Source organism: Pleurodeles waltl, chromosome 4_1 (genome assembly GCF_031143425.1).
Source record: "Pleurodeles waltl isolate 20211129_DDA chromosome 4_1, aPleWal1.hap1.20221129, whole genome shotgun sequence".
Classification (NCBI taxonomy): Eukaryota; Metazoa; Chordata; class Amphibia; order Caudata; family Salamandridae; genus Pleurodeles; species Pleurodeles waltl.
The window spans coordinates 378375849-378392675 of record NC_090442.1 but is presented as its reverse complement, the minus strand read 5'-3'; the positions used below and the strand labels follow the sequence as shown (position 1 = coordinate 378392675).

Below are 16827 nucleotides of genomic sequence, written 5' to 3'. Positions count from 1 at the left end.
GGTGGGCACATGCGAATCTACTGCGACTGATGCCACGAACAGATGTACACTGGGTAAGTGACATTTTCAGTTCGATGGCATCTGTCGCTGTAGATACGCATGTTCTGCATAGACTAGTAAGCAGTTATTTCCCCAAAAGCGGTGGATCAGCCTGTAGGAGTGGAAGTAGTTTGAAATAATGTCCTTAATACGGCTTGACCTACTGTGGCTTGTTGTGCGGATAACACGTCTACACAGTAGTGCTTGGTGAATGTGTGAGGCGTAGACCATGTGGCTGCCTTACATATTTCTTGCATTGGGATGTTTCCTAGAAAGGCCATGGTAGCACCTTTCTTTCTGGTTGAGTGTGCCCTTGGTGTAATGGGCAGCTGTCGTTTAGCTTTAAGGTAGCAGATTTGGATGCATTTAACTATCCATCTGGCTATACCATGTTTTGAAATTGGGTTTCCTGCATGAGGTTTTTGAAATGCAATAAAGAGTTGTTTAGTCTTTCTGATGTTCTTTGTTCTGTCAATGTAATACATCAATGCTCTTTTGACATCTAATGTATGTAGTGCCCTTTCAGCTACGGTATCTGGCTGTGGAAAGAACACTGGAAGTTCCACTGTTTGATTTAGATGGAACGGTGAAATAACCTTTGGCAAAAATTTAGGATTGGTCCTTAGGACGACTTTATTTTTGTGTAGTTGTATAAAAGGTTCCTGTATAGTAAACGCCTGAATCTCGCTTACTCTTCTCAGGGAAGTAATGGCGATGAGAAATGCCACCTTCCAGGTTAGGAACTGTATATCGCAGGAGTGCATGGGTTCAAAAGGTGGACCCATAAGTCTAGTTAGGACAACATTTAGGTTCCATGAAGGAACAGGTAGTGTTCTTGGTGGTATAATTCTCCTAAGGCCCTCCATGAATGCTTTAATGACTGGTATTCTATATAGGGAAGTTGAATAGGTAGTCTGCAGGTATGCAGATATTGCTGCAAGGTGAATCTTAATGGAAGAGAAAGCTAGGTTAGATTTTTGTAAGTGAAGCAAGTAACCCACTACATGTTCTGGAGTTGTGTGTAATGGTTGTATTTGATTAATATGGCAGTAGCAAACAAACCTCTTCCATTTACTTGCATAGCAGTGCCTGGTGGATGGCCTTCTTGCTTGTTTTATGACTTCCATACATTCTTGGGTAAGTTGTAAGTGCCCGAATTCTAGGATTTCAGGAGCCAGATTGCTAGATTCAGCGATGCTGGATCTGGGTGTCTGATCTTTTGGTTGTGCTGTGTTAACAGATCTGGCCTGTTGGGCAATTTGATGCAGGGTACCACTGATAGGTCTAGCAGCGTTGTGTACCAGGGTTGCCTTGCCCAAGTTGGTGCTATCAATATGAGTTTGAGTTTGCTTTGACTGAGTTTGTTTACCAGGTAAGGAAGGAGAGGGAGAGGAGGAAAAGCGTAAGCAAATATCCCTGACCAGTTCATCCATAGGGCATTGCCTTGGGATTGTTTGTGTGGGTACCTGGATGCGAAGTTTTGGCATTTTGCGTTCTCCCTTGTCGCAAACAAGTCTATCTGAGGTGTTCCCCAGAGTTTGAAATAAGTGTTCAGAATTTGGGGGTGAATTTCCCATTCGTGGACCTGTTGGTGATCTCGAGAGAGATTGTCTGCGAGTTGATTTTGTATCCCTGGTATAAACTGTGCAATTAGGCGAATTTGGTTGTGAATTGCCCAATGCCAAATTTTTTGTGCTAGCAGGCTTAACTGCGTGGAGTGCGTCCCTCCCTGCTTGTTTAGATAATACATTGTTGTCATGTTGTCTGTTTTGACGAGAATGTATTTGTGAACTATTATTGGTCGGAAAGCTTTTAGTGCTTGAAAAACTGCTAGAAGTTCTAGGTGATTGATATGCAGTTTTGTTTGATGTACGTTCCATTGTCCTTGTATGCTGTGTTGATCGAGGTGTGCTCCCCACCCTGTCATGGAAGCATCTGTTGTTATTACGTATTGTGGCACTGGGTCTTGGAAAGGCCGCCCCTTGTTTAAATTTATGTTGTTCCACCACAGAAGCGAGAGGTAAGTTTGGCGGTCTATTAACACCAGATCTAGAAGGTGACCCTGTGCTTGAGACCACTGTGATGCTAGGCATTGTTGTAAGGGCCTCATGTGCAGTCTTGCGTTTGGGACAATGGCTATGCATGATGACATCATGCCTAGGAGTTGTAATACCATCTTTGCCTGTATCTTTTGTGTTGGATACATGCGTTGTAGGATGGTGTTGAAATTTTGAATTCTTTGTGGACTTGGAGTGGCTACTCCCTTTGATGTGTCTATTATGGCTCCCAGGTATTGTTGTACCTTGCGTGGCAGAATTTTGGATTTTGTGAAATTGACGGTGAACCCGAGTTTGAAGAGGGTTTGTATGATGTGATTTGTGTGATTTGAGCACTGTATGAACGAATGGGCCTTGATTAGCCAGTCGTCCAAATATGGGAACACATGTAATTGCTGCCTTCTTATGTGTGCAGCGACTACCGCTAGACATTTGGTAAAGACTCTTGGTGCGGTTGTTAATCCGAAAGGCAGTACCTTGAATTGGTAATGTATTCCTTTGAATACAAACCTTAGGTATTTCCTGTGCGATGGGTGTATTGGTATATGGAAATAAGCATCCTTGAGGTCTAAAGTTGCCATGTAGTCGTGTAGTTTTAGCAATGGCAATACTTCTTGTAGTGTGACCATGTGGAAGTGGTCTGATTTGATGAAAGTGTTCACTACTCTGAGGTCTAGGATTGGTCTCAGCGTTTTGTCCTTCTTTGGTATCAGAAAGTACAGTGAGTAAACTCCTGTGTTTATTTGTGTGTTTGGCACTAATTAGATTGCATTCTTTTGCAATAGTGCCTGCACTTCTATCTCCAGGAGATTGGAATGGTGTGTTGTTAAATTTTGTGCTTTTGGTGGTATGTTTGGAGGGAATTGTAGAAATTCTATGCAATAACCATGTTGGATAATTGCTAGAACCCAAGTGTCTGTAGTGATTTCCTCCCATGCTTTGTAATAATGACCTATTCTTCCCCCCACTGGTGTTGTGTGGAGGGGGTGAGTGACATGTGAGTCATTGTTTAGTAGTAGGGGTTTTGGGGCTTTGAAATCTCCCTCTATTTCTAGGGAATTGCCCTCCTCTATATTGTCCCCGAAAACCTCCTCTATACTGTCCCTGGTAAGTGGACGGTGTTGCTTGTGAGGTGCTGGCTTGTGTGCTTTGACCCCGAAACCCCCCTCGAAAGGGCGTTTTACGGAATGTGCTGTAATTCCCTCTGCTCTGCGGGGAGTAGAGTGCGCCCATGGCTTTGGCAGTGTCCGTATCTTTTTTGAGTTTCTCAATCGCTGTGTCCACTTCTGGACCGAACAGTTCTTTTTCATTAAAAGGCATATTGAGAACTGCTTGTTGAATCTCTGGTTTAAATCCAGACGTTCGGAGCCATGCATGCCTTCTGATAGTTACAGATGTATTAATTGTCCGTGCAGCTGTATCTGCAGCGTCCAAGGAGGAACGTATCTGGTTGTTGGAGATGGTCTGTCCCTCCTCAACCACTTGTTTTGCCCTATTTTGGAAGTCCTTGGGCAGATGTTCAATGAGATGTTGCATCTCGTCCCAGTGGGCTCTGTCATAGCGCGCAAGTAGTGCCTGGGAGTTCGCGATGCGCCACTGGTTTGCAGCTTGTGCTGCGACTCTCTTACCAGCTGCATCGAACTTGCGGCTTTCTTTATCTGGGGGTGGTGCATCTCCAGATGTGTGAGAGTTGGCCCTTTTCCTAGCTGCTCCTACAACAACAGAGTCTGGTGGCAGCTGTGTAGTGATGAAAACCGGGTCCGTAGGAGGCGGCTTATACTTTTTTTCCACCCTTGGTGTGATTGCCCTACTTTTGACCGGCTCCTTAAATATGTCTTTTGCGTGCCGGAGCATACCAGGGAGCATAGGCAGGCTTTGGTAGGAGCTGTGGGTGGAGGAGAGTGTGTTGAACAAGAAATCATCCTCGACCTGTTCTGAGTGGAGGCTTACGTTATGAAATTGTGCTGCTCTAGCCACCACCTGAGAGTACGCGGTGCTGTCTTCTGGTGGAGATGGCTTTGTAGGGTATGCCTCCGGGCTGTTATCTGACACTGGGGCGTCGTATAGGTCCCATGCGTCCTGATCTTGGTCACCCTGGCTCATGGTGGTGTGAGCTGGGGAGTGAGATGGAGTTTGTGCTGGTGAAACGTTAATCACGGGCGGAGGAGAGGGTGGTGGTGTAACTCTTTTCACCACTTTTGGTTGTGGTGCTTGTTCCGTCTGGAACTCCAACCTTCTCTTTCTCCTAATGGGGGGAAGGGTGCTTATTTTTCCTGTCCCCTGCTGAATGAAGATACGCTTTTGCGTATGGTCCACATCAGTTGCTTGTAGCTCTTCCTCAAACCTATGCTTTTGCATTTGGGAGGTTAGCGAGTGCTCTTCTGTATAAGAGCCTGAAGCTGGGTCGCTTGCAGTTTGTTTCGGCGTCGAAACTTTGTCTGCGTGTTTTTTCGGCTCAGAGGTGACTTTTTTCCTTTTCGGGGCCGAAACCTCTCGGCGTCGATCTGTTTCGGTGCCGCTGTCTCGGCGTCGAGCCGTGTCCACACCGGCATCTCGGTGTCGAGGCTTGTCTCCAGCACTTTCTCGGTCCCGAGAAGGCTGCGTGCCGGTGTCTCGACCGGAGTCGGACGATCTCGGCACTGTTTGGGCCTTTTTCGGTGCCGACGGTCGGTCACCGAATTTATGGGTTGAGCCATGGCCTGGTGGCAGTGGCGTCCCCTGGGCCTTGTAAATGTTTCTTTGTGTGGTTTTCGACGTCTTACTCACGGTTTGTGTATCGTCGAATCCTTCGGAGTCTGAGTCTTGGATCGAGAAGGTACCTTCTTCTTCCTGTTCCTCGAACTCCCGTTGGGCTGTCGGTGCGGACGCCATTTGAAGTCTTCTGGCTCGACGGTCTCGGAGTGTTTTTCGGGACCGGAACGCACGACAGGCCTCGCAGGTGTCTTCGCTGTGCTCAGGTGACAGGCACAGGTTGCAGACCAAATGTTGGTCTGTGTAGGGGTATTTATTGTGGCATTTGGGGCAGAAGCGGAACGGGGTCCGTTCCATCGGCGTTCTTCAGCACGCGGTCGGGCCGACCAGGCCCCGACGGAGGATCGAAAAACTACCCCGAAGGGCACCGGAGCTCTTCGATCTTCGATGCGGTGTGGAATCTAAGTACGCCGATCCCGAACGCAACAATACCGACGAAAATCTTCCAAAATTAGCTAATTTTCCGTTCCGAAACTCGGAGCGACAGGAACACGTCCGAACCCGATGACGGAAAAAAAACAATCGAAGATGGAGTCGACGCCCATGCGCAATGGAGACAAAAGGAGGAGTCACTCGGTCCCGTGACTCGAAAGACTTCTTCGAAGAAAAACAACTTGTAACACTCCGGCCCAACACCAGATGGCGAGCTATTGCAGAACATGCGTATCTACAGCGACAGATGCCATCGAACACAGGTTTTCCTGAGCCTCATGTGGCTGTCATGGGAGCCACTAGTAAAGGTTCCTTTCGCATCCCTTCGGTAACAGAAGAAGGAGGTGGTTACTTGACAGGTGGTAAAATGTAGTTAAACTTATTCCATCCTGAGGCGTATGTATGTGATGGACCCTTGTACGGCGGCGGTAAACTTATGTGAGTGGAGTGATTGGCTGGATTGGGCCAGGGGCCGACAGTATGAAAGTGTTGCATGTTGTCTGTGAATGGACCATAAAGCCGTTGGTGCCATGAAGTGGCCTTATGGCTCAACTTCAGAAGGCTTGGTTTCAATATTCAAATACTTTGATAAATATTCATGCTTTGAAACCTGAAGTGTGAGGACAACGTGTTTTTTAGACAATTTTTGAGGTTTGTAAAGGATTATTTGTGACAGAGCTTGGTGAGAGCCACACAAGTCACCCCACTCTGGATTCCCCTACGTTTCTAGTTTCAGAAAATATATGTTTGCTAGATTTCCTTAGGTGCCGGCTGAGCTAGAGGCCAAAATTCACATCTAGGCACTCTGTAAACAAAAATAGTAGAAAAATGTTATGTGTCCACTTTGTGTTTTGGGGCGTTTCCTGTTGCGGGCACTATTCCTACCCACACAAGTGAGGTACCATTCTTATCAGGTGACTTGGACAAACACAGAATAGAAGAACTAGTGTTATTGCCAATTGTGTTTCTCTACATTTGTGCCTTCCAAATATAAGACAGTGTGTAAGAAAGAAGTCATTTTGAGAAATGCCCTGTAATTCACATGCTAGCAAGGGTACCCCCAAATTAAAATATGTGCAAATAACCACTGCTTCTAAACTTCACATCTTGTGCCCATAAGAAGAAATACACAGGTTCTCAATACCTATTTTTCACTCTTTATATTTTACCAAATGAGTTGTTGTATACCCGGTATACAATGAAAACCCATTGCAAGGTGCAGCTCATTTATTGGCTCTGGGTATCTAGGATTCATGATGAACCTACAAACCCTATATGTCCCTGCAACCAGAAGGGTTCAGCAGATGTAACAGTGTATTGCTTTAAAAAATCTTCCACTGTTGGAATAAGTTACAGAAGAAAATGTGGACAGAAATGGCTGTTTTTTTCAACTCAATTTCAATATTGTTTTATTTCAACTGTTACTTGATCTACACAAATGACCCCTTGCTGAATTCAGAATTTTGTCTACTTTTCAGACATGTGTAGCTGTCCTGGATCCAACATTGGTTTCACACCCATTTCTGTCACTAACTGGCAGGAGGCTGAAAGCAAAAAAAAAATGGGGTATGTCCCAGTAAAATGCCAAAACTGTTGAAAATTTTGGTTTTCCGATTCAAGTCTTCCTGTTCGTGAAAGCTGATAAGAGGGTGATCTTAGCACCGCAAACCCTTTGTTGATCCCATTTGCAGGGAAAAAAAATAGATGCTTACTTCTGCAGCATTTGTTGCCCATTTTCCCCAAAAAACTAAATTTTAGCTATATTTTGGCTAATGTTTTGGTCTCCTCCAGGGGAACTCACAAACTGAGTACCTTTAGAATCCCCAGAATGTTGGGAAAAAAAGGATGCAAATCTGGCATGGATAACTTATGTGGACAAAAAATATGGGGGCCTAAGCACGATCTACCCCACATAGGCAAAAAAGGGCTCAGCACTAAACGCATTTATTTTAGTAGCCCAAAAGAAGGCAAATCACGTTCAAATAGTGTTTTTGGAAAAGTTATTACAAGACTAAACAAAGTAAATAGGAACAAGATGTTACCTGCAAATTCGTTAAAATGATTGCCAATATCGTATGCTTGGTAATTGTACCCAGAGTATTCATAATCAATGAACTGAACGTCATCTATGTAACACAAAAGACAAAGTATTAGAATTTATCAACAAAATAACATCATCAACTTTTACATGATTAACTGACAGATATTTTCCAAAACGTTAATCATTAGCACTGAGTTGTATGTATTTTTAAAATCAATCTAGAAAACCGGCAGCATTTTATGGCATTACATTCAGTATAAAGGATGCAACATCTATACCTCCGTCAATAATTTTCCTTCCAATTCTATGTTAAAGTTTTTAATGGTTTACAACCAAAACTGAATTATTCGGCTTTCTACTTTTTTTTAAATGAGCTAAGAAAGCAAATGCTATTTCGCCCACAAAGATTTGAAAACCTGGGCAGTCAGTTTTACTATTTTCTTCACTATCGAGAGCAGCCAAAAAAACAAAACTGTAAAGAACACAGAAGTAAATTATAAACCAGATTACGTGCCCTCTGCTCAAGAGCATATATGTACAACATTTTTCTCCAATAAATTAACCTCACTACTTTGCCTTTTCAAGAAGGATGCACACAAAAAAAAAAAAAAAAAAAAATCAAGTAGTAACTGGAACGAGGTAGGTTCAGACCGGCTTGTCCTTTGTGCTCGCTCAGTCTGACCTCGACTTGCTCAATCTAGTTATCAGGGTTGGGGTTGGAGGAGATGCTCAAGACAGATGTGGAAGGGGGCTAGTGAAGGAGTCTATTCAATGTGAAAACAAGTCCTGAAAGAAGGCAGTATAATTTAGCCGTCGTCCGGGCTAGAAAGGATCAGATAAATTATGCTTTGACATTGCAACAACTGCTTTAGGATCTACTGCAAAGAAGCCAAGTGCCACACTCCACAGAACGGCTCTAGAGCCTTAGTGGAAAGAATAAGTCCACAGCACACCTAGGACTTTCATCCATGCCTCAACTTGCTCTGTTCCTTCTTCTTAACCTGCCACTGGCACCGATACCCTGGCAAGGGTAACCCCGTTTTACGTGACTAACACTGATTGCCAGCAGAGGCAGAAAAGACAGCTCCCGTAGGGAAACAAAAGTAATCCACTAAGCAGTGCTGCTTAAAATATTCCCATTATCTTCATCTTAAAACGGATAGTTCCTTCTCCAAAAAAAAAAAAAAAAAAAAAAAAAAAACACAGACTTGCTTTTCCAACAAACTGCCAGATCTCGGCACATGGAACTTGAGAAATTAGCAAACTGGAATAGCGTATGGCTCTTCCTATATAGCAGGTGAGCGATTTAAAAGGATGGCCTGAAAATGAGGGAAGAAAGACATTCTATGAGGGTTATGTCAACTGTCACAAAAAAAAAAAAACACAAAAAAAAAAAAAAGAGAGAATAACGCCCATGCTAGCAAACTAAATCAGAATACACGGAGAATCTACCAGGGGGCAATCTTATCCAAGGTTTTAACTCTACTTATTATGGAATACGACAGTAAAAACATTATTCAAAAGATCCTTGCAAACCTCAAACTGCTTACTCTATCAAATTTGCAGCTGGACGCATTAATGACGCCATAAAACGCAGATGAGCTCAAATAGGTTCCAGAAACCAATTCTACTTACCAAGTTGTTTTAACACTTTTGCACTCAAAAGAAAACATTCTCTGTGCCCACGTCCCAATCATGTCAGAATTTAGCTGCACACATTGGTGCTATGCTAAGTGGTAATTCATAAAGGATTACAAAATCTAAGGTAGAAATTTCAGGGACATTCAAAAATGTTTGGAAAAACTCTACGGAACAGACTTGGAAATACATTTACCATACATATCAACATTTACATAATTCTACTACAATTTGAGTTACCTTTTAGGTGGCGGCAAAGGAAAATGCACTTACAAAACAAGTACCACTTACCCCAAAATTGTTAACTAAGACAAAAGTGCAGATGTTCTGTTAACAATGGGCACAAAAGCAGAGTGAAGTACAAACAAAACAGGCACACCTATATGCCTGCAGTACAAATACAACTTTTTTACTGCTAATTACTGAAAGGCCCTGAGCCAGCCATGTTATCAGTACCACCTGGGGGGGTGGGCTCTAATATGATTTATTGGCTAGTTATGGACGCCTAGAGATGGTAAATATGTGATAGCAAATCATAACTCTTTGCCTTTTGTGAGTTATCACTCCACTCCTGAGATACCTTGATGTAAATGGAAATGTTTTCATCATTTTTATTATTGTACATTTTATCATAAAAAATACAATTACAGTAAATGTGATCATAAAAATAGATAATTACAATAGCAATTATAATTATATTAAGTACACCAAGTAAAATGTACACTTTTCTTTTAATCAATTTCTTTCTCCAGATCTGATGGTGAATGACTGTGCAGAAGACTAAAACAAGAATATCCTGTACCTCTGATCCTCAGTGTATAATTCATTTAGGGTCAAATGTCCAAAATGGAGTTACGCTGACGAGCCCGCAGGACTACTTATCATGGAAAACTTTGTTAGAGGCTGCTCGAGTAAAGAATCACATTCCACTGTTAGGCATTGCGAGGAATGTGGAAAGCAACACAGTTCCCCAAGTATTTTACCACAGGAAGTGCAGGAGTCTGTTTACTATGAAGAGAGACATACAGATTATTAAGCGCAAAGCTGAAGCAAGTGTCAGTGATGATATTGGAACGAGTGAATGCACAGGTAAATGCTTAAACAGAAGAGCATCATTAAAGTCAAACGTGTATGCAGCAGAATGTATATTTTGTGGAAGATAAAATTCTACAACAGAACATCAACGCAAGAAAAATTAATCAAGGCCTCGGAGCTTAGAGTTGACAAAAGTCTTTAGAATGTGTGCAACCATTAATTGTGATTCAAAGATCTTAGCAGTTTGTAGTAAGGACAAAGTGGCCACAGAAGCCAATTATTCTGCGTCTTGCAATAGGAACTATAAAATGGTTACAGCAAAGGAGGAAGATCCTGCTTCTAGTATTCAAACCAATTATCACTACAAAAATATGAGATGAAGCATATGATGAACTATTTCAATACATTAGACCTGTGATTATTGCTAACAAAGAGGGAATATGCGTGACAACTCATTGAAACGCTTGAAACCCTCATGACACGCAGAGGAATAAAGGGAATAGAAGAATCAACCGAGAAGCATATTAGAAGAAAATTGGACTCAAGAGTTAGGTGACAGCCTGCACATATTCCCAGACAACCAAGGAAAGTTATTGTCTTAACCCAATAGTGTCTTGCTACGGAGGGAAGGGGCACAGCCAAGAAGGTGACTACGATAGATGCCTTCTAACGGAGATCCGTGTGAGTCCTGCAATCACCCTACATTTATCAGCAGCATCCACCCTACAAGTGCCTATATTTATTACCCCTGAGTTGGGACACCCTTGTCCGGCTCAACATATTGAGGTCTGCTGCATCGACGGCAGCCAGAGAGTGGCGACGAGCGAGGAGGCTGAGCTGCAGGAACTCCACGGCAGGGCGTAGCTCGCCTGTGACCGTGCCGTGCGCAAGCCAGTTGGCCTGGGGACTATGCTGTTTCCCGCTCACGGCACGGGTGCTAAAGACTTTTAGAGCGGGAGGACCTGATCTGGTGCAACCAAGTACGGCCAGAGCACCGCTGGAACACGCACCGCAATGTGGTGAGGCTGAGTGTTACTGGCGGTGGTCGGCTACGGCATTCCCTGGGTTGCTCAGTCATGAAAAGGAATCCAAGCGGCCGGAGCACGCTTCCTCTGCCGCGTTTGAGACATCGGCGTGAGTGAGAGGACCTCGTTTCACCCGCAATTAGCATCAACATGTCCTGGCACTTACTTGCAAGCCAGTTGTCAAGGAGGTAGGAGTGCTGCATTTTAAGGACATTGTGGGAAGAACTCCCCCTTTATGGATGGGATAAGGGGCTATGTCTTGGCCACTTGCTGGGACACACGAAGCAGTAAGGAGCTTCTGCCACAACACTGTATATCTGCCAGGTAGATACAGCCCTTTCCCCCTCCCCACAAACTTATGCTCTATGCTGCCCTGTTGAATACTGAGGAGGGGTATCTGACAATATGCCCCAAGGTCCTCCTGCGAGAGGGAAGGAGACTTGTGAATTGACTATCAGCACTAACGCCCCTCATTAAGTGTGGACACCAACACTACGTAGCCTGCAGACCCACATCCTGTCATTGTCGATGACACACAGTAGATATTGCACAAAGAAAGCTATTTAATGCTTGGAACCCCACCCTGAAACTGCTCTGGGTGATCTTCGGTTCCTCTTAGATAGGAAATACTCCCTCAAGGAGTCTCTCTGGAAGTAAACCTAATACGTGCAGACCATTGCAACCTAGTGGACCACGTGGAAGAAACCAAATCTACTCTTGCCACGGTCTGACCGAAAGTGCAGATGACATGTGGACTTGGCTCCATGCCAAGAACTTGGCGGGTCCACCGACAGAGACCCCAGTGGCTGCGAGTTGGCTAATGCCCAAATCACGAAATCGCAAAAAGGGGGTCGCTTAAGGTAAAACCGACCAGAGACCAAGTGGTAGCTGCACAAGTGTGAGCGGTCATAGAGGCCTCTCTGTGCGTCACAAACCCTTACTTAACGCTGCGCTCTGAACAGCTATCGGACTCCAGCTTGGAAACTGGCGACTTTTTTTCCTCTGGCACCCAGACCCACCTGGGACCATAGGTCACTCCACGCCCTGCAGACCACTTGTGAGAACATTTTTCTTCCAGATGACGAAAAACTGTGCCAAACCTACCCATCCTTGCAGTAAGAGGGTAAGAATGTTCGTCCTTGTCATTATTCATGGGCTCACACCGAGTCCACCCCCACACTTGACTGCTCCCCCCCACCCCACCGAACTATTCCGAAGGGACTTACATGCTCTACGGGCACTTGTTGCATATTATTTATTAGTTTAGTAGGGGGAGGCATGGTGCCGTTCTGCATTCAGGCCTGGGGAACAGGAGTTGTTCGATGTGTTTAATGATTTTTATACATCATTGTCTGGATAGTTGACGGTCTGCACAAGGGCATGGGAGGGGTCATCGAGATAGGGAGGATAATGTATGCCAACACCTAGACCAACGGTACTCAAAGTACGGCCCGTGGGCCGCCAGCGGCCCCACGGACCTAGCTTGGCGGCCCACGAGACGCACACCAAACGCCACATCATAATGGCAGCAGTATGTAAACATAGAAGAGGGCCACGGGAGCATGCTCCCGCGGCCCTCCTCTATGTTTACATACGGCGGCCATTGTTTATGGCGTTGCCTTGACGATCCTTGAAGCCAAAGCCCCATAAAAGTCAGCGCTTGCAGCTAACTTTTATGGGGCTTTGGTCGTATGCTTCCTGTCACCGGCTCCACGTCTGCTGCCCGCCTGCCTGCCTGCTGTTCCACATTTGTGGCATCTTTACAGTGCTTTGAGTCAGGTAAGGCTCTTTGGTTATTTATTTATTTGTTTTTAATGTAGTGTGTGTTACTGGGGTAGGCGTGAGAGCAGATTGCGCTGTGTGTGTGCGCTGTGTGTGTGTGTGTGTGTGTGTTACTGGGGTAGGGGTGAGAGCAGATGGCGCTGTGTGTGTGCGCGCTGTGTGTGTTACTGGGGTAGGGGTGAGAGCAGATGGCGCTGTATGTGTGCGCGCTGTGTGTGTTACTGGGGTAGGGGTGAGAGCAGATGGCGCTGTGTGTGCGCGCTGTGTGTGTTACTGGGGTAGGGGTGAGAGCAGATGGCGCTGTGTGCAGATGGCGCTGTGTGTGTTACTGGGGTAGGGGTGGGAGCAGATGGCGCTGTGTGCAGATGGCGCAGTGTGTGTTACTGGGGTAGGGGTGAGAGCAGATGGCGCTGTGTGTGTTACTGGGGTAGGGGTGAGAGCAGATGGCGCTGTGTGTGTTACTGGGGTAGGGGTGAGAGCAGATGGCGCTGTATGTGTGCGCGCTGTGTGTGTTACTAGGGTAGGGGCATTGTTTTGAAAAAGGGGGTGGGGTGGTTGTTCCCCCTCTAAGCCCCGCCCCCCGCTGTCACTTCAGTGCGGCCCTCTGCCGCAAACCATACTGCAATTTTGGCCCCCGAGAAAAAGTTTGTGAGTACCCATGACCTAGACATTTAGATTTGGTTTCAAGGGCTACCAGTAACAGTACATTCACATGCAATATTAGAGGTATAGCCACACCGGCCCGAAGGCATAAGATATGGGTACCTGGCTCCTAGTGACCTACAAATGGGCTTTAGTTGAAGCGGAGGCCCTGGCTCGGGATCGTAGTTCCACGTTGGCGCCACCTCTGTTGTGACATGGGACAGCTACATCCTTCAATGCTGCTCAATAAACTACATACTCCTAAAGATGCATGATGCAACCAGGAGAACAGTGCTATACACACACTGTTCGCTCCTGCCCTATACTCCTGACACAACACAGAATCCTGGTAAGATGCATGCCTCCCTTACCAGACATATATGATTCTATGCATCTCAGGCTCTATTCCATAATTGGAGATTATATCTCACACTCGAGACAATCCCCATCCCCACCCCTCCAGATTTATGCAAGGATATGATACCTGTCTTGATGAACTGATCAGACAGTCTTTTGTTGTAGGATTGTTATATTGTTGTTATGTTGCATCACAATGTTAGGTGTTACCTTTATTGGCTTCTCCTGTGTTCACTTGGATGCACCGAGACCCTACATCCCACTCATGTACAACTACCCCCATCAACGTTTCTTGATTCTTGAACCCTATTTGGAATTAGCTGAGGAATCAGCTGCCATCATTGTAATCCATTCATTCCATCATGTTGTTTCTGTGCCTTTGCATTGCTCCTTTGTGTATGTTTACTGAATAAAAAGCCAATAAAGAAATACAAAAATTAAAAAAATAGAAATTAAAAAAAAATGTGTCATGCTACAGGATGTTGTAAGAGAAACCAGAGTTTGAAAAGAGAATTATCAATTTTAACGGTAATGGTTGCTCGCATATGCTGTAAAAACGCTGATAGGCAATGATGAACTAATTTGCACTCTAAACAGACTTGGTCATGGGATTTCATACTCGCAACTGGAAGGAAATTATACCGCCTTGTGTCTTCAGAAACCAGCTGTTACCTAAACGAGTAAACTGTTCTTCCAGCTGACATCCAGCCTCATGTCTTCACTAACTTAGCATGGGATAACGTTGATGGGCTGGAAGAGACTCTTAGTGGTAAGGGGACAACTCATCGAATCAACAGTATAGCAGTGTAGCCAAATTGTTTGGGCAACACCCTTTTAAAGCTCCCCTCCCAAGCATTGAGAAACAAAAGTAAAAAACAATGACCACCACAAATACTGAAGAATTGTTCATGTACGTTTCTGGTAAACAAGTTGGACCTCAGCCATTGAACACAAGTACCGAAGTCATGCCGGAATGTGTTGCCGAATTGAAGCTTGCACAAAATAAGAACATAATCTGGGTTGTTACAAGGCAAGAAGGGAGCCTTGCACAGATAAAACTAAGTTGGGCAGGATTTAACATCAGTACTAGGGACCTAGTTAGTGTATCGCATGATTCCATTGGCTACTTGCCCACCAATAATGCCCCTGCAACTGAGTTGACAACTTTCTGAAAATTTGAAACAGTCAGAGCTGATAAGGGAATCACTGCATTTGGCGAAAATTGTAGTGGTCATGGATCAAGCTCTCTACGCAAAAGCAACTGAGATCGTGTGGAAGCATAAAGCAACTAACGACAGAATACACAGGAAACATTTTTGCACCTCGAAGATGAATGGGTTCTCTCTGAAAAACTAATGGACAAATTGGAGCAATTCTCGTGCTTGCGGTATGCACCAAAATCTTCGGTTCATCATGTGAGTGACTTGAGATATCACCTATTCGGTGCAAAGAAGGGTGAGATAGACAGTCATCAACTCACACCTTGCAAGGACAGACTGAAGAAACATGCCGGACGTGCACATTATCAAGCCTTTATCAGCAAGATCTGTCTTCTGAATGATCCACAGACACATACCCCAATTGGGAGAGGGTGGGAGTTGGAAAAAGCACGATAGAGCAGAGCAACTGGTAGTGGACTGGATGGAGGGGCAGCCAGCATCTCAGGCTGTGTTAGATCTACTGGCTTACAATTGCATTCGAAACTGCAAACTGCCAACATAGGTCTGCTGTCTAAATGACCGCATGTGAAGACTTCCCACCTGTGAAAATCAAACAGAAGCAGAGAATGATGACAACTATTCAAAAGAAGATGACGAATGGGAATGATAAAATTGTGTGTAAGATGTGACAACTATTATTTGAAAATTGTAAGTGAAAATTATCCATATAATGTATATCAATGAGGGAAAACAATGAAGTTTTGTTGCTATTTTAAAGACTATACTGTTATTATTACAATTGATAATCATAATCATTTTTAAATTACATTGAATTTAACCAATGTGATGGAATTAGATTCATTTTTCCACATAGTATGATAAATGTGTAAGCTATTTATAAAAAAATATGAAAACCATTATTTTTTTTTCTGGCTAATCCAATAATATCCAACAAAAGACACAGAGTGATGACTTGCTGCCACATATTTTCCATCTATAGGCATCCATATCTTTAAAAAAAATCATGCTAGAACCCAACCCTCCCCCTCAAGTGGTACCACTGGCTTAACTTTGGGGTCCTGGCTCAGGGACTACATCACACACCACCTCATTTCCAATGAGGTGACAATGATTGGTGCTCTCTTTCATCACTGCCTGAAAGGAGCAGAACTTAACAGCTATTTGTAAGGCTACTGCACTAGAAGGTTTAATCACGAGCATCGTCAACCTCTGGTTCAAGGTATTTTCTTATATATATATATATTATTTTTTTTTAACAGTGGATTAGTAATTACAATCAGTCCTGATCCTAAACTAAAAAAAAAAAAAAAAAAAAAAACACCAGTGCAACAACTGATCTCAGTTTGCTAAAACTCACTTCAAGAAATATATTTCTGATACAGGACAGTGCTATTTCCGGTTTACTCTGCAATGCATGTCTAGCTGTTCTTTCACTCACAACACAGAATAACTAAGTTGATCTTTTAACACTGAATGTATGCCAAAAATAAACTGCTCAGTCCCACTCAATATTAAATTGCACACAGATGTGCTTGCGTGTACAAAATGTAACATTTCATTATAACAGCTATAAAAATGATCAGCAAAAAAACTAACTCGAAATTTGCAACACATACAGTAAAATTATCTAACATAACAAGAAAGTTTATGTAGCAGAAACATAGCTCTGACATTGTTACATTCTGTATTAAAGGATTATATAAAAGAAATGTAATACAATACAGAACAATTAACTTTATTTAAATATAGCTAACAAATACTCTTGAGACTGTTACCAGACTGTGCGCTCTCCCACGGGGAGGAGCATGTGAGCAAGTGATGCGATATACCTCCAGTCAGAGCGTTAA

The 16827-nt window shown here is 43.9% G+C and overlaps 1 protein-coding gene across 1 annotated transcript in view; it reads right to left on the bottom strand.

The window, feature by feature from the left end:
• The window catches only part of ETNK1 (ethanolamine kinase 1), a 173908-nt gene that overhangs the window by 76570 nt on the left and 80511 nt on the right, over positions 1-16827 (bottom strand). Inside the window, exon 5 of the mRNA XM_069228571.1 lies at positions 7322-7405. Within this exon, the coding sequence (XP_069084672.1) occupies positions 7322-7405 (84 nt within the window). The remainder of the gene's footprint in view (positions 1-7321; positions 7406-16827) is intronic.